General features: G+C 35.6%; 2 protein-coding genes across 2 annotated transcripts in view; both read left to right on the top strand.

Annotated features, from left to right (window-relative positions):
• LOC140935726 (uncharacterized) overlaps positions 1-24,874 on the top strand; it is a 52,205-nt gene that overhangs the window by 16,194 nt on the left and 11,137 nt on the right. The gene's annotated exons all lie outside the window — the stretch shown is intronic.
• Positions 715-24,008, top strand: LOC140932814 (uncharacterized). Its single transcript, XM_073382321.1, has 9 exons — positions 715-739; positions 1,527-1,574; positions 9,260-9,307; positions 9,474-9,518; positions 21,857-21,931; positions 22,023-22,097; positions 22,530-22,604; positions 22,704-22,778; positions 23,884-24,008. Exons 1-9 carry the CDS (start codon positions 715-717, stop codon positions 24,006-24,008), a joined length of 591 nt encoding a protein of 196 aa, XP_073238422.1.

Below are 24,874 nucleotides of genomic sequence, written 5' to 3'. Positions count from 1 at the left end.
ATAAGCTTTCTAATACATTTAGGAAAAACTACCAGTTCATCCTCTAAAACCCAACAACTTAGTATATCAGGTGACAGCATGCTCAAAATACGGCAAATAATGCATGCTGATATTTGACAAGATATTTTGACCAAGGGCAATCACATATAACTACCTTAGGTTAACAGCTTCACTGCATCCTCCGAAAGAAAACGAGTAATCTGTACACATGACTGTACTATGGATATTACCACATAAACACCTTACCTCTGATCTGTACACCTAAAAACAAACCTGGGCAGGGTTTATGAATCATTAAACAGTAGAATTGCATGTAATCGTTTGATATTTACTCCTGTTTAGCAAATAAATATTCATTAAATTTTGAAACAGATCATTTCTGATCGCTCCATTTCAGAAGCACGATAAAATATTCGCGTCCTAATTACATCTGATCAAACTCAGATTGAAGCAAATATAAATTAGCTTACTTAGTAGAACTTTTCGAAATTTTTTGCAAGATTATGCCTATGATATAGTAAATAGCTTCAGAGATTATATACTTTCTAGGGACAACACCCTCACCTTCCACGAGGAGGCCAGCCAACGCACCAGGTAATAATCTGCCAGAAAAGAGATAATACAACGCGTATTCAAATGGGTTTCTTTTTGACGAACACTCTAAATTCAATTTCAAAAAAATCGCAATTTTTGAATTTTCGTTTATTTGAAAGCATGAACAAAGATTGTTTTAAGAAGGGTAAATCTGTTAAATAAGCATTCTAAAGTTATCTGTTAACTTTTATTTCTGTTATGATTAAACACAATTTATTATAAGTAGAACCTGGTACCAGCCTGCCAGCGCATATTCAGCGGTGACCATACGTACGGCCACCACTTACATGTAACGACGGGAACTCAAATGTTGTTTCAGTTTACCTTTTCAAGTAATTAGACAATAAATAGATTAATGGAGGCCTCCGAAAACCACTGTCGCGAGTTGAGCTCCCTCCACTAAGGTGAACGTTTTTGAAAGGGCATGGTGATTTTTATTTCAATTGAAGTTTGTTTCAGATTCTTCAAAACGAAACTTTCACATCCTTACACTACAGTTGTAGTGTAAGGACTGTACAAAATCGTGAATTAATTAAATATTGATTAATCAATTAAAATTGATCAAATCCTCAGCTTGAACACACATACGCGGCGAGAGATTCAATGACATCAAAGATAACTTGAACTCAATCGCGCGTCCGAATATCTTCTTCGCCATTTCCTTTCAAACGCCTTCCTCAGAGGTTTAAAATCCTCACTGTAATATATCCAAATAGAACTGGACATTTCAAATAGCAAAATGATCTTAAAAATTGTATCTGGGTCACATACATTTTTTTTCCAACGTTTACAGGGAAAACACCGCGCCCAACTTCTACAACTAAACAACCCAGTTTACTAGGAAATAACGTTATCAAAAGTGAAACAAACTGTTCATGCTGGTACTTGATTGACAGCGCTAATCTTGACACATTTACTTATTTTTAATGCAGGAAAGAAACCAGGTCCAGTTTCTACAACTAAACCACCTAGTGTTTCAGGTAACTGCATGGTCAAAAGTGAACCATTCAAACGGCATGTTGATACTAAAAAAACATCATTTTTTTACTCCAAATTAAAGAAATTTTTCAGATAGATTGATATGAGATAATGTTTTTTTATAACAATATAAGATAACAGATAACAGCTTCAGCTATTACTTTCTAGGGACTACACCCACAGCTCCCCCTAAAAAACCACCCAGCGCACCAGGTAATGTGTTGAAAAAATTAATCGCACGACTGGCATTGTGCCTTTTATGAAAATAATTTGTCAAGTAATTTGTCTCCGAACGTCATGTTCAATCTTTTTATGTTATCATTTTAACTGATTTATTGTCTTTTAACCAAAACGCTATCCGGTTTTGCTTCGTTTTTCCCAAATCAAATTTACAATTGTTGTACGAATAGTGTAGTCCGCCATGCTAGAGATTTATAACAAGTGTCTATAACTAATGGACTAACTAACTAACTTCATGTAACTACAACATCAAAAGCACATCTGCTGCAGAGATGAAGGTTTTTTAAATTTTAAGAAGCAGACCGAGGTGACATTCTAAGATGAACACTCTTCACTGGACAAAAAATAATTGTCTAACTTATGAAATTAGTGCTTTTCTTCTTTCTAAATCCTTAACTCAATTCCGAGAGATTTAGTGAGTTACTACTAAAATGTTTAAAATGAAACAATAGAAGGAAAGAATAATGAAATAATTAAGCAATAGAAAACGTTTTCCGAGTTTGCATAGCCTTATATAAACACAAGAAGGGTTGGGAGAATTCGAGACAGTTATGTAAACCCGAGACGAAGTCGAGGTTTGCATAACTGTCGAGAATTCTCCCAACACCTCGAGTGTTTATATCAGGCTATGCAAACACAGGAAAAAAGTTTTCTATTGCTTTTATAAAATAACTTTCCCGAGAAAAAACGCAAAACTCTTTGTATGGCGCTGATTAAAAGCGAAATTCTTACCAGTCGCAAAATCTTGTCCACGAAGTCTTGCACGCGTAATCAGTACTGTTTTGCAAAAAGATGCTTTGCAAAATACGGATTTTTCTCGCTTAAAATGTCAGCTAAAGCGAAGAAATTGACTCACCTTCTTTGTAACGACTTTCCATGTTTCAGCCGGCGAAGGAATGGGTACATAAAGTAAACTTGTCGAGTTTTGAACTCGAAAACCTTTTCAAATGCGTGCTTGCGTGATTAGCGCACGAAAAGCCAAACAACTTGACGCCACAACCATATTTACATACTCTCATGCAAACACTCCTCTCGGCCAATCAAAGCGCGCGTACTATCTTAGTTATTTTATAAAGTAGAATGGTCATCTCAGCTGGTTCGATTTTTGTAATAGCAATAACCTTGCAGCGTTAACTGATTTTTAACTTAGGAACAACGTCCGAGGCATCTGCTGCAACTAACCATCTAACCTACCTATCTACCCCAGCTAACCAACTGTATCAGGTAATGGCATGGTAATATGAAAATAATTAATAATAATAATAATAATAATAATTGTAATATAATAATCATTAATAATAAAAATAATAATAAAGAACAACTTAAAGACGGTGGCAAATAATTAGAAAAACTAATAAACTCGTGGGCCTCTTCTAAAATGAAACCTGATTTTTGCAAAACACCTCCAACTTCCACAACAAGAAAACCAACTGCAACTGGTTGGAATTCTGCCTTCCTCTGTACATTTTGAATACAATCTGACCCATTACATAATTATTTTATAATCCTTATATATGATTAAAATACATCGACCAAACAACGTAAACTTCCGATGCTCTTCCCAAGTCGTTTTACAAGATTGATAAAAAACGTGAATCATGACCAGAGTGATAGTGTTAGGTTTACTTTCTAGGGACCTCACCCATACCTTCCTCGCAAAGACCAAAAAGTGCACCAGGTAAACTGCCGGTATGAAATGAACAAGAAAACTTGTATTCCTGTTTATATCTACTCTTAGATTTACCAGATTACACCAACTCTATATACTTCAGTTGCCAGCTGTAACTGGCACGTTTTACACCCTAATCTGACAGCTAGTAATTAAACAATATTAATAAAGGCCTCATAAATTTTTTTGCCATTCTATCAGACATAAAAACAGTACTTTAATGTTTATTTTCCATATATTATTAGTATTTTTAAATAATTTGATACTATTTGTTAATTATTAAATTTTGTGACTCTCATTTACACATTTTAACTTTTCTTCTGATTTGTAGCTGTATCCGTAAACTTAATTAATTAACTGGTTTTTTTTTTTTGTTTCTTTTTTTAAAATTTTTTTTGGTTTATTGTCATTGTCATGTTATCTGTGTGGGAAAATAAAATAAGGTATAAGGCTCCTTTCAAACCTCGTACCTCATGGTGCTGCCATGCTAAGCTATCCCGACTGTACCCCGACGGGCGCACGATTTATTTTCGAAAGTCTAGTGTAATTTAGTCAAATACAATGCAAGATGAGAACAAAAACACTAAAGCAAAGGCAGTTGAGCCATCTTATCTGGATATATTTTTTCATTTATGAATTGAGTTTGGTACTGCCAAAGCACGACGTCTAAAACCTACTGGTCCTGCTCAACTCAGTCGGATTTAGTTGGATCAAAATAAAAATCCGTTCAATTCTATTTGTAACAGTATGCATAGAACAATAAATGAAATTTAAATAAATAAGTTTTAAAATTAATCAATTAATACTCATGAAAGTGGTAATCATATCAGTTAGGAGAATAACAGGCATATAACATCACAAAACGAGTCACATCATCACTTAGCATGTCTTTGATTGCACAGTTATCGTCTTCAATTAAGAAAAAGTACCCATTCAATGTGTTCAAAATTAGGACATAATAAATGAATGCTGATCAAAAAAAGGTCAATACGAAGGATAGCTCTTTAAAAATAACACCGTGTTACTTTTTAGGGAAATCACCCCTTCCATCTTCTTCCACTCAACAACCTAGTGGCTCATCAGGTAAAAGCCGCATGCTTGATCGAAAAACTTACAAATTGAACTCTCGTAATATTTTATTTAACACTTCATGTTCAAACTCTAATTTGAATTGATAATGAGATCTTATTAGTTGTATAGCTTATAAACTTAAAAGCATTGTCTGACAGCTTTGTGCTGGTTAACAAACAGCTAAATACTTTTAATTGCTTCCAAAAAATAGGAATTCAAGTGCGATACATACTCAAATAACGACAACTCGACTAAACGTAATTTGTAGAAGGTAAAACTTGCCAGTGTTCTCAAAATAAAAAACTATAAGATAAATAGCATGTACTACTTGATAAATAGCATACATTTGCTACAGGTCCAACACCAGTACCGTCCGCTTCGAAGGGACCAGCCAAAGCGCCAGGTAACTACAGTAGCTAAAAATAGCAACTTAAAATATTAAACCTGTTAACTCTGATTTTCTATTCGTCCAATTATTCAGTGTTTCAAACTATTCTCTCTATATATATTTCGGTTTAGTTTCATCGTTGGTTTAAGTCATATTGACCCTTTATTCGAAACAGAGCTGTTAATCTTACATTACCCATCCCAATCCAAGAGCAAAATTGAGAAAATGGCCAAAATAAAGAAGAAAAGACAATTCTTATGATGACAATCCAATTGAGACTGTTATTAATTTGAAATCTATTGTTCTGAATTTTGTTTTTTAGACAATCGAGTTAAATAATTGAGGATAATTTCGAACCATTACGTGGCCGTTATAAAATGACACTGTGATATATAGATTTAGCCAGGTCTAAAAGCGAAGATCCCTATACTATTTATAGTTTGCTCAAACGAAATATAAAATCGTGTTATGCTAAGTGGCGATGGCAACAAAAACGGTAAAAAAAATGCAAGAATAGGTCCTAACTGGCAAAAAAGCAACTTTTCACGTGCAGCACACCTTTTTTGTACATTTCTTTGCCTTCGATTTGTCCGACTGCAACGTGGAACTTCCAGAAACTTCCTGGTTACACGGTTTATGGAGGAAATGTCGTTGTCGCTCATTTTCACCCCGGTGGCCGCAGCAATTCTCATTTTCTCACCGCCGCTACAAAATTTCATGTTGTTCCTACAACAGAAAAAGGTCTCCTTTGTTTTTTCTCTCTCGCTCTAGCTCTTTTTCTCGTTCAGCTTCGCTGGGTGTCGCCCTACTTTCTCTCTTTTTCTGTCTTTCTCTTTCTCTGTATTCCAAATTTGTGGACATGACATTTAATCTAAGCTTAATCCTTAAGACGACACGGATACAGAAAAATTTTCCGCCTTCCGTTTTCGTCTTTATCGACTCTTTAGTAGTCTCTGCTTCACAAGATGTGGGTGGCCGTACGCTTTCCCGCCAGAATAAACTGACATTTAGTTTCGGCTTACATGAACTTGTGTGTACAGACGAGCGGGCGTACACTACGTCATAACCAAATTTTCTTCCTTTGTTGGGTACCAATCAATCTTAGCAATGGGGTTACGCCACGCGCGCTTCGCGCGCCGGGGTTCCTCTATTAATTTATTGATTTACCATTCTATTACGACAGTCTGCAAAAAACCATTCCTGTCTTACCTAAAAATTAACGAAATTATTATCATCATCATAATTATTATTATTATTATTATTATTATTATTAATTATTATTATTATCATTATTGTTGTTCTTATTCTAATGGTTCCTCCATACAAATTAAATATTATTTTAACGATAGCAGACGTGTCACACACGCTTTAAATTTTAATTTAGGAAAAACATCAGCTACGTCTGCACCAACTGAACAACCTAGTGTGTCAGGTAACATATTCAATTTCTAAACAGCAAAATTAATTGAACAGTATCAAATCGCTAAACTTTACATCGTATTTCCTCTCCTCAAACATCAAATCAGTCTGATCTATACGCCACTAATTATCAAAACTACGCTAGCCATGCAACATATACCTTTGATTTCTTTTTCTTTCTAATTCAGGGAAAACAACCGGTCCTTCCGCTGCAACTCAACAACCTAGTGTATCAGGTAACAGCATGCCCAAAAACACATTTGTCGACAAAATAATGCATGCTGATATTTGACATCGCTATAATAAATGACACAAAACATGCTTGTTCATGATAATCTTTCTTACACACTTAGGAAAAACTACCAGTTCATCCTCTACAACCCAACAACCTAGTATATCAGGTAACATTATGATCAAAATACAGCAAATAATGCATGCTGATATTTGACAAGATATTTTGACCAAGGGCAAAAATCATGTCACATATTGTTGCCATCCTTAATTAAGGGAACAAACCTTCCTTATCTTCGGCAACTTTATTATCTTCTGTATCAGTCAGCAATATGTGAAAGAACATGATAGAAATATGCAGGTACAAAATTATAAGCGTGACACTCAAAGACAGCTGCACATATTTTTAAAACAACACCAAACATGAAAAAATGAATTCCAACTTTTTCTTAGTAATCTAGGGAAAACAGGAGGTCCATCCTCGGTAACTCAACAACCAAGTGTGCCAGGTAACGGCATGCTCAAAAACAGTGCGACAAAAAATGCATACATCCTAATATTTGACATCACTTTGGTAAATCAAAAGACAACAATCATATCACATATAACTACCTTAGGTTAACAGCTTCACTGCATCCTCCGAAAGAAAACGAGTATTGTTGTTATTATTATTATTATTATTATTATTATTATTATTATTACTGTTATTATTATTATTATCATTATTGTTGTGGTTATTCTAATGGTTCCTCCATACAAACTAAATATTATTTTAACGATAGCAGACGTGTCACACACGCTTTAAATTTTAATTTAGGAAAAACATCAGCTCCTTCTGCAGCAACTGAACAACCTAGTGTGTCAGGTAACATTCAATTTCTAAATAGCAAATTTAACAGTATCAAATGGCTAAATAATACCTCGCATTTCTTCTTCCCAAATATCAAATCAGTCTGATCTACACGGCACTAGTTATTAAAACTACATTAGCCATGTAACATATAACTTTTTCTTTCTAATTCAGAGAAAACAACCGGTCCTTCTGCTGCAACTCAACAACCTAGTGTATCAGGTAACAGCATGCCCAAAAACACATTTCTCGACAAAATAATGCATGCTGATATTTGACATCGCTATAATAAATGACACAAAACATGTCCATGATAAGCTTTCTTATACATTTAGGAAAAACTACCAGTTCATCCTCTAAAACCCAACAACTTAGTATATCAGGTGACAGCATGCTCAAAATACGGCACATAATGCATGCTGATATTTGACAAGATATTTTGACCAAGGGCAATCACATATAACTACCTTAGGTTAACAGCTTCACTGCATCCTCCGAAAGAAAACGAGTAATCTGTACACATGACTGTACTATGGATATTACCACATAAACACCTTACCTCTGATCTGTACACCTAAAAACAAACCTGGGCAGGGTTTATGAATCATTAAACAGTAGAATTGCATGTAATCGTTTGATATTTACTCCTGTTTGGCAAATAAATATTCATTAAATTTTGAAATTAAACAGATCATTTCTGATCGCTCCATTTCACAAGCACGATAAAATATTCGCGTCCTAAATATATCTGATCAAACTCAGATTGAAGAAAATATAAATCAGCTTACTTAGTAGAACTTTTCGAAATTTTTTGCAAGATTATGCCTATGATATAGTAAATAGCTTCAGAGATTATATACTTTCTAGGGACAACACCCTCACCTTTCACGAGGAGGCCAGCCAACGCACCAGGTAATAATCTGCCAGAAAAGAGATAATACAACGCGTATTCAAATGGGTTTCTTTTTGACGAACACTCTAAATTCAATTTCAAAAAATCGCAATTTTTGAATTTCCGTTTATTTGAAAGCGTGAACAAAGATTGTTTTAAGAAGGGTAAATCTGTTTTGTTTATTTCTGTTGTGATTAAACACAATTTATTATAAGTAGAACCTGGTACCAGCCTGCCAGCGCATATTCAGCGGTGACCAAACGTACAGCCACCACTTACATGTAACGACGGGAACTCAAATGTTGTTTCAGTTTACCTTTTCAAGTAATTAGACAATAAATAGATTAATGGAGGCCTCCGAAAACCACTGTCGCGAGTTGAGCTCCGTCAACTAAGGTGATCGTTTTTGAAAGGGAATGGTGATTTTTATTTCAATTGAAGTTTGTTTCAGATTCTTCAAAACGAAACTTTCACATCCTTACACTACAGTTGTAGTGTAAGCACTGTACAAAATCGTGAATTAATTAAATATTGATTAATTAATTAAAATTGATCAAATCCTCAGCTTGAACACACATACGCGGCGAGAGATTCAATGACATCAAAGATAACTTGAACTCGATCGCGCCCGAATATCTTCGTCGCCATTCCCTTTCAAACGCCTTCCTCAGAGGTTTAGAAAACCTCACTGTAATAATTTTATCTAAATAAAACTGGACATTTCAAATAGCAAAATGATCTTAAAAATTGTATCTGGGTCACATACATTTTTTTTCCAACGTTTACAGGGAAAACACCGGGCGCAACTTCTACAACTAAACAACCCAGTTTACTAGGAAATAACGTTATCAAAAGTGAAACAAACTGTTCATGCTGGTACTTGATTGACAGCGCTAATCTTGACACATTTACTTATTTTTAATGCAGGAAAGAAACCAGGTCCAGTTTCTACAACTAAACCACCTAGTGTTTCAGGTAACTGCATGGTCAAAAGTGAACCATTCAAACGGCATGCTGATACTAAAAAAACGTCATTTTTTTACTCCAAATTAAAGAAATTTTTCAGATAGATTGATATGAGATAATGTTTTTTTAAAACAATATAAGATAACAGATAACAGCTTCAGCTATTACTTTCTAGGGACTACACCCACAGCTCCCCCTAAAAAACCACCCAGCGCACCAGGTAATGTGTTGAAAAAATTAATCACACGACTGGCATTGTGCCTTTTTATGAAAATAATTTGTCAAGTAATTTGTCTCCGAACGTCGTGTTCAAGCTTTAACTGATTTATTGTCTTTTAACCGAAACGCTATCCGGTTTTGCTTCGTTTTTCCCAAATCAAATTTACAATTGTTGTACGAATAGTATAGTCCGCCATGCTAGAGATTTGTAACAAGTGTCTATAACTAATTGACTAACTAACTAACTAAATTCATGTAACTACAACATCAAAAGCACATCTGCTGCAGAGATGAAGGTTTTTAAATTTTAAGAAGCAGACCGAGATGACATTCTAAGACGAACACTCTTCATTGGACAAAAAATAATTGTCTGACTTATGAAATTAGTGCTTTTCTTCTTTCTAAATCCTTAACTCAATTCCGAGAGATTTAGTGAGTTACTACTAAAAAGTTCAAAATGAAACAATAGAAGGAAAGAATAATGAAATAAAGTAGAATGGTCATCTCAGTTGGTTCGATTTTTGTAATAGCAATAACCTTGCAGCGTTAACTGATTTTTAACTTAGGAACAACGTCCGAGGAATCTGCTGCAACTAACCATCTAACCTACCTATTTACCCCAGCTAACCTACTGTATCAGGTAATGGCATGGTAATATAAAAATAATTAATAATAATAATAATAATAATAATAATTGTAATATAATAATCATTAATAATAAAAATAATAATAAAGAACAACTTAAAGACGGTGGCAAGTAATTAGAAAAACTAATAAACTCGTGGGCCTCTTCTAAAATGAAACCTGATTTTTGCAAAACACCTCCAACTTCCACAACAAGAAAACCAACTGCAACTGGTTGGAATTCTGCTTTCCTCTGTACATTATGAATACAATCTGACCCATTACATAATTATTTTTTAATCCTTATGATTAAAATACATCGACCAAACAACGTAAACCTCCGATGCTCTTCCCAAGTTGTTTTACAAGATTGATAAAAAACGTGAATCATGACCAGAGTGATAGTGTTAGGTTTACTTTCTAGGGACCTCACCCATACCTTCCTCGCAAAGACCAACTAGTGCACCAGGTAAACTGCCGATAAGAAATAAACAATAATACTTGTATTCCTGTTTATATCTACTTGTAGATTCACCAGATTACACCAACTCTACATACTTCAGTTGCCAGCTGTAACTGGAACGTTTTACATCCTAATCTGACAGCTAGTAATTAAACAATATTAATAAAGGCCTCATAATTTTTTTTGCCTTTCTGTCAGACATAAAAACAATACTTTAATGTTTATTTTCCAAATATTATTAGTATTTTTAAATATTTTGACACTATTTGCTAATTATTAAATGTTGTGACTCTCATTGACACATTTTAACTTTTCTTTTGATTTGTAGCTGTACCCTTCAACTTAATTAATTAACTGGTTTTTTTTTTGTTTCTTTTTTTAAATTTTTTTTTGGTTTATTGTCATTGTCATGTTATCTGTGTGGGAAAATAAAATAAGGTATAAGGCTCCTTTCAAACCTCGTACCTCATGGTGCTGCCATGCTAAGCTATCCTGACTGTACCCCGACGGGGGCACGATTTATTATCAAAAGTCTAGCGTAATTTAGTCAAATACAATGCAGGCTGAGAACAAAAACACTAAAGCAAAGGCAGTTGAGCCATCATATCTGGATATATTTTTTGATTTATGAATTCAGTTTGGTACTGCCTTAGCACGACGTCTAAAACCTACTGGTCCTGCTCAACTCAGTCGGATTTAGTTGGATCAAAATAAAAATCCGTTTAATTCTATTTGTAACAGTATGCATAGAACAATAAATGAAATTTAAATAAATAAGTTTTAAAATTAATCAATTAATACTCATGACCCATTCAATGTGTTTAAAATTAGGACATAATAAATGAATGCTGATTTAAAAAAAAGTCAATACGAAGAATAGCTCTTAAAAAATAACACCGTGTTACTTTTTAGGGAAATCACCCCTTCCATCTTCTTCCACTCAACAACCCAGTGGCTCATCAGGTAAAAGCCGCATGCTTTATCGAAAAACTTACAAATTGAACTCTGGTAATATTTTATTTAACACTCCATGTTCAAACTCTAATTTGAATTGATAATGAGATCTTATTAGTTGTATAGCTTATAAACTTAAAAGCATTGTCTGACAGCTTTGTGCTAGTTAACAAACAGCTAAATACTTTTAATTGCTTTCAAAAACTAAGAATTCGGGTGCGATATATACACAAATAACGACAACTCGACTAAACGTAATTTGTAGAAGGTAAAACTTGCCATTGTTCTCAACATAAAAAACTATAAGATAAATAGTATGTACTACTTGATAAATAGCATACATTTGCTACAGGCCCAACACCAGCCCCGTCCGCTTCGAAGGGACCAACCAAAGCACCAGGTAACTACAGTGGCTTAAAATAGCAACTTAAAATATTAAACCTGTTAACTCTGATTTTCTATTCGTCCAATTATTCAGTGTTTCAAACTATTCTCTCTATATATATTTCGGTTTAGTTTCATCGTTGGTTTAAGTCATATTGACCCTTTATTCGAAACAGAGCTGTTAATCTTACATTACCCATCCCAATCCAAGAGCAAAATTGAGAAAATGGCCAAAATAAAGAAGAAAAGACAATTCTTATGATGACAATCCAATTGAGACTGTTATTAATTTGAAATCTATTGTTCTGAATTCTGTTTTTTAGACAATCGAGTTAAATAATTGAGGATAATTTCGAACCATTACGTGGCCGTTATAAAATGACACTATAATATATAGATTTAGCCAGGTCTAAAGCGAAGATCCCTATACTATTTATAGTTTGCTCAAACAAAATATAAAATCGTGTAATGCTAAGCGGCGATGGCAACGAAAACGATATAAAAAAAAAACAAGAATAAGTCCTAATTGGCAAAAAAGCAACTTTGCACGTGGAGCAAACTTTTTTTGTACATTTCTTTGCCTTTGTTTTGTCCGACTACAACGTGGAACTTCCAGAAACTTCCTGGTTACACGTTTTATGGAGGAAATGTCGTTGTCGCTCATTTTCACCCCGGTGGCCGCAGCAATTCTCATTTTCTCACCGCCGCTACAAAATTTCATGTTGTTTCTACAACAGAAAAAGGTCTCCTTTGTTTTTTTCTCTCTCGCTCTAGCTCTTTTTCTCGTTCAGCTTCGCTGGGTGTCGCCCTACTTTCTCTTTTTTTCTGTCTTTCCCTTTCTCTGTATTCCAAATTTGTGGACATGACAATTAATCTAAGCTTAATCCTTAAAGGAACAGTATTCCGTTACTGCGCATGCACCAAACTTTGATTTTTGGACAGGATGTCGCGAAATCAAAAGATGCGAGGAGAGTAAGAGAATCTTGAAAAATCCATTTGCATCGCGCTTGGCGGGACCAATACGACACTAAAACTTCTCAGGATTATAGATCAATGATATATTGTTTTTGTTAAGTTTCGATTTGGGCAAAATCTAGATTTTTTGGCGTTACCTTTATCGCCGTTGGCCGGAGGACCAAAAGATTGGAAGCACTTTGATGCCGATTGAAGGCTTATTTCTTCTGCTAGCTTCCATACAAGCTCAGATAATTGTGAAAGGAATACGCAGAAATGAAACAGCAACAATAAAGACTGTAAGAAAGAATCTGTTGACACATTGATGTGACTGAGGAGATCTTGTGGAGGGGAGCTTCGTGAAGAAGAATGTTTTGCAACGACGCGTTAGTAAACTTTTAAATGAATCTCCCTACGGCCGACAAAATCGAACAAACAGGCGCTACATGTTTTGAAAAACTAGTGACATGAAATCATAATATCATTTTTGACTAACCTTTGTGATGATTCATAGCGTTGAGATTGCATTGTTATTTATGTCTTTCAAACGTTTGAGGTTAGAACGCGAGCAAATCAGGCAGATATTACTGGACTTAAAACGACTGACCTCTGACACGAGTTTCAAATTAGAAAATATGTTTTTAAAGCGAGCGGAACGAGATTTTCGGGCCAGTTAGCGATAAAATCGCGATGAGTCTTCGAACCGCGAGCCAAATTTTTATATAAGACGAAAGACTTCTTCGTAAGTCTAAAATATTACTTGAGAATATAAACAACAAATCTCTGTCGGCGGTGCGGTCCGGAAGGAAATCTTGTCGAGTCAATTTAACAGTTCTATTGTCTTTTGAAGAAAAATCAGATGGCGCTCGCGCGTGCGCATAATCGGGACACTGTCCCTTTAAGACGACACGGACACAGAAAAATTTTCCGCTTTCCGTTTTCGTCTTTATTGACTCTTTAGTGGTCTCTGCTTCACAAGATGTGGGTGGCCGTACGCTTTCCCGCCAAAATAAACTGACATTTAGTTTCGGCTTACATGAACTTGTGTGTACAGACGGGCGGGCGTACACTACGTCATAACCAAATTTTCTTGCTTTGATAGGTTACCAATCAATCTTAGCAATGGGGTTACGCCACGCGCGCTTCGCGCGCGCCGGAGTTCCGCTATTAATTAATTTATTTATCATTCTACTACGACAGTCTGCAAAAAACCATTCCTGTCTTACCTAAAAATTAACGAAATTATTATCATCATCATCATCATCATTATTATTATTATTATTATCATTATTGTTGTTGTTATTCTAATGATTCCTCCATACAAATTAAATATTATTTTAACGATAGCAGACGTGTCACACACGCTTTAAATTTTAATTTAGGAAAAACATCAGCTACGTCTGCACCAACTGAACAACCTAGTGTGTCAGGTAACATATTCAATTTCTAAATAGCAAATTTAACAGTATCAAATCGCTAAACTTTACATCGTATTTCCTCTCCTCAAACATCAGATCAGTCTGATCTATACGCCACTAATTATCAAAACTACGCTAGCCATGCAACACATACCTTTGATTTCTTTTTCTTTCTAATTCAGGGAAAACAACCGGTCCTTCCGCTGCAACTCAACAACCTAGTGTATCAGGTAACAGCATGCCCAAAAACACATTTGTCGACAAAATAATGCATGCTGATATTTGACAAGATATTTTGACCAAATTTTAATTAGGGGAACAAACCTTCCTTATTTTCGGCAACTTTATTATCTTTACTTTAACTTTATTATATTATTTACTGATATTTGACAAGATATTTTGACCAAATTTTAATTAAGGGAACAAACCTTCCTTATTTTCGGCAACTTTATTATCATCTTCTGTATCAGTAAGCAATATGTGAAAGAACATGATAGAAATATACAGGTACAAAATTATGAGCGTCACACTCAAAGACAGCTGCACATATTTTTAAAACAACACCAAACATGAAACAATCAAACTTTTTCTCAATAATCAAGGGAAAACAGGAGGTCCATCCTCGGCAACTCAACAGCCAAGTGGGTCAGGTAACGGCATGCTCAAAGACAGTGCGACAAAAAATGCATACATCCTGATATTTCACATCGCTTTGGTAAATCAAAAGACAACAATCATATCACATATAACTACCTTAGGTTAACAGCTTCACTGCATCATCCGAAAGAAAACGAGTAATCTGTACACACGACTATCCACATAAACACCTTACCTCTGATCTGTACACCCATGTACAAACTTGGGCAGGGTTTATGAATCATTAAACAGTAGAATTGCATGTAATCGTCTGATATTTACTCCTGTTTAGCCAATACATTATATTCATTAAATTTTGAAACAGATCATTTCTGATCGCTCGATTTCACAAGCGCGATAAAATATTCGCGTCCTAAATACATCTGATCAAACTCAGATTGAAGCAAATATCAATCAGCTTACTCAGTAGAACTTTCCGAAATTGTTTGCAAGATTATGCCTACTTTCTAGGGACAACACCGTCACCTTCCTCGAGGAGGCCAGCTAACGCACCAGGTAATCCGCCAGAAAAGAGACAATACAACTCGTATTCTGGGTTTCTGTTTGACAAACACTCTAAATTAATGTACTCTCAAAAAATCACAATTTTTGAATTTTCGTTTATTTGAAACAAAGATTGTTTGAAGAAGGGTAAATCTGTTAAATAAGCATTCTTAAGTTATCTGTTAACTTTTATTTCTGTTATAATTAAACACAATTTATTATAAGTAGAACCCGATACTAGCCTGCAACTGAAGCGCATATTCAGCGGTGACAATACGTAGGACCACCACTTACATGTAACGACGGGAACTCAAATTTTGTTTCGCTTTCCCTTTTCCAAGCAATTAGACAGTAAAAAGATTAATAGAGGCCTCCGAAAACCACTGCCGCGAGTTGAGCTCCGTCAGCCAAGGTGATCGTTTTTGGGGATTTTTATTTCAATGGAAGTTTGTATCACACTCTTCAAAACGACAGAAAAATCAATTATGGTACTAGGATATAGTAAAACGAAACTTTCACATCGTTACACTACACTGTACAAAATCTTGAATTAATTAGATGTTGGTTAATTAATTAAAATTGATCAAACCCTCAGCTTGAACACACATATGCCGAGAAATTCAATGACGTCAAAGATAACTTGAACTTGCGCGATCGGCGTCCAAATATCTTCCTCACCATTCCCTTTCAAACGCCTTCCTCACAGGCTTTAGAAACGTCACTGTAATATATCCAAATAAAACTGGACATTTCAAATAGCAAAATGATCTCATACATCTTTTTTCCAACGTTTACAGGGAAAACACCGCGTCCAACTTGTACAACTAAACAACCCAGTTTACCAGGAAATAGCGTGATCAAAAGTGTGCAAAACTATGCATGCTGGTACTTGATTGACAACGCTAATCTTGACACATATACTTATTTTTAATTTTAATGCAGGAAAAAAACCAGGTCCAGTTTCTACAACTAAACCACCTAGTGTTTCAGGTAACTGCATGGTCAAAAGTGAACCATTCAAACGGCATGCTGATACTAAAAAAACATCATTTTTTTACTCCAAATTAAAGAAATTTACCAGATAGATTGATATGAGATAATGTTTTTTTATAACAATATAAGATAACAGATAACAGCTTCAGCTATTACTTTCTAGGGACTACACCCACTTACTAGGGACTACACCCACAGCTCCCCCTTTTTTTTTCAAAATGCAATTCTATGAGCATACGGCGATAGTAAAAAGGGATTGTTCTCTTAAATCTTTTATCAACCAACCTGTTTCCAATCCTTACTATAAAACTGAGGATTATTCAGTACGTGTTTCTACTTCCTAAATCATCCTAGTTGAGTATATCAGTTTTGGACGCAAAAAGAACGAACAATAACTTACTTCAACAAACAAAAAATTGCTGATTTCGGACTTTTGAGCAATCGTAGTAACAACGCCAATGATATGCTTGTACCTAATTTAGGAAAACGCTAAGGGGTGCATCTGCTGCATGTAAGAAACCTCGTGCATCACGACTTGTAGCATCCTAGCTAAAAAAGAATGCCGTAATGAAATGTTCAGACCAGTATCATGAATTGTAACAGCTGTAAAGCATTTAAAAATATTTCCTGGGCATTCATTTATAATATGCACCTTTTATAGGGTCTATATTCAAATTAAAAATCAACACTACACGAAATAAGATTTAGTGGAAAAAAGAATTACAAATATGCTTAGTATTGGCAAGTTTTCAGAGAGTCACTCTCATTCTATGCTTTACGTAATTATCCTTATATGTCCCCACTCTAATATTAATGACGGTATCACATAAACGTTCTTTCGTTTAGTGACAACACCCGGTCCAACTTCTGCAACTAAATTTCCCAGAGTATCAGGTAAATAAAACATAGAAAACTCATGAAATCACCATCACTCATCACTCTGACTAATATACACAGTTGCATGACAACGTAATGACACAAAACATTTCTCCAAATCTAAGGACTCATGTGCTTAAAATTAAACTGATATTCTGATCTGTAAAACTGTAGCTAACAGTGTTTTGCAGACGTTAAAATAAGACAGTCACAGATCGTGTTATTCTATCATGTTTAAAGGTCAAATGAACCAAAAATTCGACATTTTTTATTTTAGTTCAATTCTAGTGAAATGTGTTTAATATGAACCAAATAAACATACTATGAAGTTTCAGTTCAATTGAAGCAAGTATGCCCGAGATATTCGCAATTAAAAATTGCTGTTTTATGGCCCTTATCTTCGTAGAGCGGTTGGAAAAATTGTCGGAAAAAACAGCTTGTGACGTCAATGTTGGCCAGGTGAAAAAAAAGCGGGAAATTCAAAACAGAGTTTTTCGAGTCGACTTGGCGCAGAAGTGGTTTGTGCGGACATAAACCTGGAAAGAACAGGCAATTTGTCTTCAAAAGTTGCAAGCTGTGGTTATAACCTTCTTAATTTTTTTTTTTTTTGTCGAAGAATACATCATAGTAAAACTGACTTTAACGACATCTACTAATTTCCTTGAGTTGTACTGGAAATGTGCGTGCGTAAGTCCGATTTTTTTCAAGATGCATTCACAAAATTTGTTCATATAAGGAAGTTCATGGATATATAAGGTCCGGAGCTCCACCGTGGACACAAAAAAAATATCTTTGTATAATAAACTGCCCAAAGAAATTCAAGTTTGCCCACAATGTGTTTGAAGTCACTGAACTTTGTCGCAGTCGAGCTGATATTTTAAAACCCACGGATATTTTAAAACCGATCGGACACTTCTAGCTTCGCAGATCACTAAAATGTAAACAAAATCCTCAAGGTAGAAGTTTTGGCGTTGATATGTGGGCAGAAAAAGAGTTAATCTTTATCTAATAAATCTTCCCCAAGATCGGTTTCAAAGCAACCACAGTTTTCTAAACTTGATCGTTTCGCGCAGATTAATTTTGCTTTGTGTTGTCAAGTTGAACATGCATAACACCTGTTAAAAACCTACGCGTAAGTAAGATTTCTTTCAAGCAAAGTTAAAGTTGCATTATTGCAAAAACTTCTTTCCAATTATGTATAAGATTTAATTACCTATTGAGGTCACTTGAAGGACCATAGACGCCACTTTAAGCTGGCAAAGAAATGCGACAAGCAAAGAACAATTCCATCATGCATAAAATTCAGCTTAAGTGAACTAAAAAAAGCTTCAATAAGGTTGCAAAACAACAAATTTTCATTAAAAAAACATAAGGCTTATGGCTCTTATACCTGATGACAAAGAAGAAGTGAATTTTCTGTACGGAAACAACCTACCTAAAGATCTTAAAAGAAAAAGATCAGTTGCAAGCGTCGCAGCCAAGCCATGATTCCGACTATTTAGCTAAATTAGCTACTTTTTTTTGAGTAATGACTGGCCCATGCGAGGGTCTTCATTCAAGCAAATATATTAAACTCAGCAAACTGGATCATTAGAAAATACAGAAAACTGCACAGAAGGATTTGTTTTGCTCGCTTCAGTCGCATCCAGCTCCAGCAATTGTTTACGGGCAAAGAGTCGATTGTTTTGGAGTTACTGCCGGCAGTTGTCGTTCTCCGCTACTTCACAGCGAGAGAAAGGAAAATTTGCGTACAGAAAGATAACAAAACTATATAATTAAAACTGAAAAAACTAAAGGAAAAATACTCTGACTACTATGACTTGAGCAACAGAAAAATGATCGAAGTAGACTTTTCTTCTCGAGTAAGCTTGCTGGCCTTCTAAAGTTCCGAGGAAGTTTTAAGCGCTCAAGTTTGTTCACTCGCAAGCGTTAGCGTTACGGTTCTTTGACATAAGACAAGGATAAAGCTGGTTCTGCAAAGGTAAATAATTTTAGGCATTTAAAAAACTAACCGTTACTACTAATAACAGAATACAGGGCGGTTTTAATTCAGTCCGGCAAAAGAAGGCGAAGCACTGGACAAAAACTAAATTCACAAATCGAATGCACAATTATCAGAAAAATACAAACCTCTTTGGACATGTTCAAAACATTTTATTCCTCCTCAGACTGACGGATGATCTGTTTTTACTGTAACATTGGTTCTTCTGAATCCAAAGTAATTTTCAAGTGAGGAAAAAACAACAACAACAACAAAAACAAAAAAAGCCTTTACAAGGAGCAAACGTTCGCACCTCGTGTATTTCATTCAGTCTCAGTCAGAACTCTCACAGAACGAGGCAAACAAACGCAGGCGATAAGGGATGCGCAGAAGCTTGCGCAGAACGTTTTTCCGCCCTGAAAGACCAACATTGACGTCACGTAGTCTCCAGTCTATTACGCGGCCATTTCAGAAACGTTTTCGTGAAGTTTTCGGAAATGCTCGGATTTTGATCTTTTATCTTTCTCTAAAGGCTTGAGAAGAAAAATCTTTACCCAAATCTCACTTAGGATGGTTCTTTTTAGTGTTTGGTGAAGGTAAAGCGACAAAAGAAAATATGTCAATTTTTTGGTTCATTTGACCTTTAAGACAGAAGCACTTCGGCTACGTAAAGACTCACGTGCACAGCTACTATTATTAACGTCTTCTGTGCAAAACTGGCCCAAAGATCAATGAGTAAAATTGATTATTGAAGTGGCGAGAATTTTAAGACGATATAATTGCAAAATTAATACATAATTAGATGTATTCTCCAACACAACACTCTCGCCTAATACTAAAAGGGAAAAGCGTGAGCAGAAGGTAACCTGCTTTAATTATACATCAAACGTACATGCTATGCTTTAACTCTATTTTCAGACTAAACTGACTCTTAACTCAATTGTAGTTAACAATAAATACCACTGATTTTCGTCCCAGGATAACTCAAAAACTAAGGATTAATTTGTGAACAAACTGATTTACAGGAGGGTTCGGTCCATTACTTAACTCACAGTCTGGCGGTTTTGATCTGTTTACATTGATACTGACGGTTTAAACATCCCGAGATAAAAATACATTCATTAATAAAACCACAAAGTATATTTTAAAAACAGCAACAACATGTAAGACGCAGAGACCTATTCCCGACTTGCGTTCACGTTACATGTCAGCTTTCAATCAACAATGATCGTTGATGCTTATCTGATTAATTGAGCGAGATGGTACTTTGTACGGACAACAGTCCCACCTGTTAACTCTAAGACGCCAACCAGCACGCCAGGTAACTTGCTGAAAAAGCTTAAATTGAATTCTATTCTGTTTCTCAAAGTAAACTCACCAGTAAAGTATCTTGGATCTGATGTCATGTATATTACAAGGCTATTACATTTTTCGCTTCCAGTTTTCCTGCCCAAAAACAATTATCGAAAATCTAACCCGCATCATATTTTGATTAGGATGTTCAAAAACTTCAAAACGCTCATATTTTCGAGTTCTCCAATCAGCTTCGCAAGGGCTTATTGTCAATAGGCAGCGGTTTGAAAAACTATCTGATAGTTCAATTAAGCTATTACGTAAACTCTACGAGATTTCCTTACGATGTTCTGTATACGGAAAACACCTTCACCGTTCTCGAAGAAACCCGCCACTGCACTAGCTTGAGAAAACAGAGAACATTTCGCGACGCCACCACTGGTTTTTCCGCAAAATGAAGTCTGAAAAACAAGCGCGGAAATTCCATGCTGATGACGCGTCTCAAGACCCAGATCTGGATGATGCTTCTGATTGGCTGAAGCCAGTTTCTCACGCAGTACGACCAGTCAGAAGCTCTACCCAGATCCGGGTAGTGACGACTTATCAGTATTGAATTTCTGCACTTGTTTCTCAAACGTTATTTTGCGGAGAAATCAGTGGTGGCGTCGCGAAATGATGGCTTTTTCTTAGGCTACCACCGCACAAGGTAAAATAATAAAGACGAAGGCTGCTTTCGCTCTGTAAAATCTGTCATCGTTTCGTGCAACCTAAGTTGAATATTAGGACGTGAGTCAATAACTCAGTTTTATCTTACTTTTATTTACGCGTTTAAGCTTGTAAGGTCTTATTCAAATTATTTTTTTCAACTTGAGGTTATTTAAAAGTTTTTTACTTTCTGACTTTCTGACAGAAAATCCGCTTTCGCCCTAAAATACCCAGTTTCGCAAAGACCTCCCTTGCAGATAATGGTTGGGACTACAGCCTCATTGATAAAAACAAACCCGCCATTTTTTTTTTTCCTTTTAACTGAACGTATTTCCAAATCGTAAATCGTGGAGTCTACAAGTTTATAGCAAAAAAATTAAATAACGAAAGTGGGAACTTAAATGCAAAACTAGTCATCAACTCTCATCCTAGTAATTACAATCCATTGTACCAAAATATGTTGATTCAAAGAAATCACGTTACTGTCATGATCATAGCTCTATATTTTGTCCACCTTTTCCCGTAAATGAACATTTTTTATTATATTAATTTAGGGAAAACAGGGGGACCATCTCCAACAAGTAAAGCACCTAGTCAATCATCCACAGTCAAACCAACTAGTGTATCAGGTAACTTGCTTGCTAAAAGGAAAACATAAATACTGCACACCGATACCTGAGATCACTGTGATGATGGAAACAACATTTTTCATTAATATAGGAAAAACAGGGGGACAATCTACGACAACTAAACCACCAAGTCAATCGTCTACAGTCCAACCAACTAGTGTGTCAGGTAACTTGCATGCTGAACGCAAAACACAGATATACTGCATGCTGATACCTGAAATCACTCTCACGGATAATCGAAACGCCGTTATTCATGAATTTAGGGAAAACATGGGGACTATCTTCGACAACTAAACCACCAAGTGGATCATCTACGACAGTCGAAGCAACTAGTGGATCACGTAATTTGCATGCATAAAGCAAAACATACATACTGCATGCTGATACCTGAAATCACTGTGATGTTTGTAACAACATTATGAATAATTTAGGAAAAACTGGAGGACCATCTATGACAAGTAAAACACCAAGTCGATCATCTACAGTCAAACCAACTAGTGTATCAAGTAACTTGTATGTAGAAAGCACAAAATAAAGACTGCATGCCAATACCTGAATTCACTGGTAATGATTGTAAAAACATTATTCATGAATTCAGGGAAAACAGGGGGACAATCTACGACAACTAAACCACCAAGTCAATCATCTACAGTCAAACCAACTAGTGTATCAGGTAACTTGCATGCTGAAAGCAAAACAAAAATACTGCAGGCTGATACCTGAAATCACTCTCATGGATGATCGAATTAAACCACATTATTAATTAATTTAGGGAAAACAGGAGGACCATCTATGACAACTAAACCACCAAGTGGATCATCTACTGTCAAACCAACTAGTGTATCAGGTAACTTGCATGCAGAAAGCACAATATGAATACCGCATGCTAATACCTGAAACCAGTGTGATGATCATAAAAACATTATTCATGAATTTAGGGAAAACAAGGGGACCATCTATGACAACTAAACTATCAATTGCATTAGCTACACTCAAACCAACTAGTGTGTCAGGTAACTAGCATGCAGAAAGCAAAACATAGATACTGCATGTTGATACCTAAAATCGCTGTGATGATCGTAAAAACATTATTAATGAATTCAGGAAGAACAGGGGGACCTTCTACGAAAACTAAACCACCAAGTCAGTCATCTACAGTCCAACCAACCAGTGTATCAGGTAACTTGCATGCTGAAAGTAAAACAGAAATACTGCATGTCGATACCCGAAATTAATGTGGTGTTCGGAACAACACTAGTTGGTTTGACCGGGAAAACAGGGCGACCATCTACCACAACTTAACCACCAAGTCAATCACCTACGGTCAAACCAACTAGTGTATCAGGTAACTTGCATGCAGAAAGCAAAACAAAAATACTGCATGGTGATAACTGAAATCACTCTCACGGATGATCGAATTAAACCACATTATTAATTAATTTAGGGAAAATAGGGGGACAATCTACGACAACTAAACCACCAATTGGATCATCTACTTTCAAACCAACTAGTGTATCAGGTAACTCGCATGCGGAAAGCACAATATGAATACCGCATGCTAATACCTGAAATAAGTGTGATGATCACAAAAACATTATTCATGAATTTAGGGAAAACAAGGCGACCATCTACGATAACTAAAACAACCAAGTCAATCATCTACAGTTAAACCAACTAGTGAAGCAAGTAATTTGCATGCAAAAAAACATATAAATATTAATAGTGCTTGCAAATACCTGAGATCGTTGTGATAATCGAAACAACATTATTTTGATCACTTATTTAGGGAAATCAGGGGGACCATCTACTACAACTAAACCATCAACTGCATTAGCTACACTCAAACCAACTAGTGTGTCAGGTAACTTGCATGCAGAAAACAAAACATAGATACTGCATGTTGATACCTAAAATCACTGTGATGATCGTAAAAACATTATTTATGAATTCAGGGAAAACAGGGGGACCATCCACGACAACTAAACCACCAAGTCAGTCATCTACAGTCAAACCAACCAGTGTATCAGGTAACTTGCATGACGAAAGTAAAACAGAAATACTGCATGCTGATACCTGAAATCACTGTAAATGTTCAAAGTGCTGATACATTTCTTATGAATTTAACTTAAGTAAAGCAGAACTCAACCGAAGGAGTGATCGTATTCTTATTAACTGTACGCGTGTGACACTGAAAGGTACAATTTTTAACTTAGGGAAAATAGCCATAACATAAAAAAATGCATGCTGATACTTGTGAATACTATAGGGGAGTATTTCAATTAGCAAAATATACGCTTTTATTTGATCCCAGAATGTTGCAAAATTGCAGTTCCACAAAATTTGATTTATATATTATGGGGCCATTGAAAGCTAAAATTTCACATCGCAAGAGTCCTACACATCATAAAAGTTTAGACCGGGCCTCAAGAGATATGTAAAAAGATATGTAAAAAGATCTCATTTACACCCCTCAGAATTAAATTGATTCTTTAGGCCATATTAATCGGGTTACATGTCAGAATGCACTACTGTATAGCCAACATAAAGACTTTTAAGAATAGTATAACTAACTTGTACAAAGATGAATTAGCCAATGTCTTTGACCCCGATAAACCATGTTCATGGGGTCTTGCATGTAACTGTGGGTACCACTGGCAACAATAGTTTTATAAGCATTTCTTAAGATTTTTACTGATTTAGTTGGGAGGTGCCCTGCACGGCACCTTTCCTTTTGGTTAAAAAAAAAAAGCTTTATTGGGTTCGCCACGGTGGTCAACTCAACACGGTGACAAATAATGGAACAGGACTTGCTTCCCAATTGAAATCAACCCCTTCATTACCCACCCAGCTCATGAAAAGTTTTACCACACCATCGGGGTCTACGTCCCCTACTCTTTACGGACAACAACAGTGTGGGTTCTTTTACGTCCCACAAGAATCAGA

This window comes from Porites lutea, chromosome 4 (genome assembly GCF_958299795.1).
Source record: "Porites lutea chromosome 4, jaPorLute2.1, whole genome shotgun sequence".
Lineage (NCBI taxonomy): Eukaryota > Metazoa > Cnidaria > Anthozoa > Scleractinia > Poritidae > Porites > Porites lutea.
This window is presented reverse-complemented; position numbering and strand designations above follow the sequence as displayed.

What these genes read in the sequence shown, in the direction of transcription:
- LOC140932814 (XM_073382321.1), top strand. Translation starts at nt 715, where the DNA reads ATGAACAAAGATTGTTTTAAGAAGG. An exon ending in AAAACCACCCAGCGCACCAG is followed by an intron (nt 9,519 to 21,856) that starts GTAATGTGTTGA and finishes ATATTAATTTAG; the next exon opens with GGAAAACAGGGGGACCATCT. An exon ending in CAAACCAACTAGTGTATCAG is followed by an intron (nt 21,932 to 22,022) that starts GTAACTTGCTTG and finishes TCATTAATATAG; the next exon opens with GAAAAACAGGGGGACAATCT.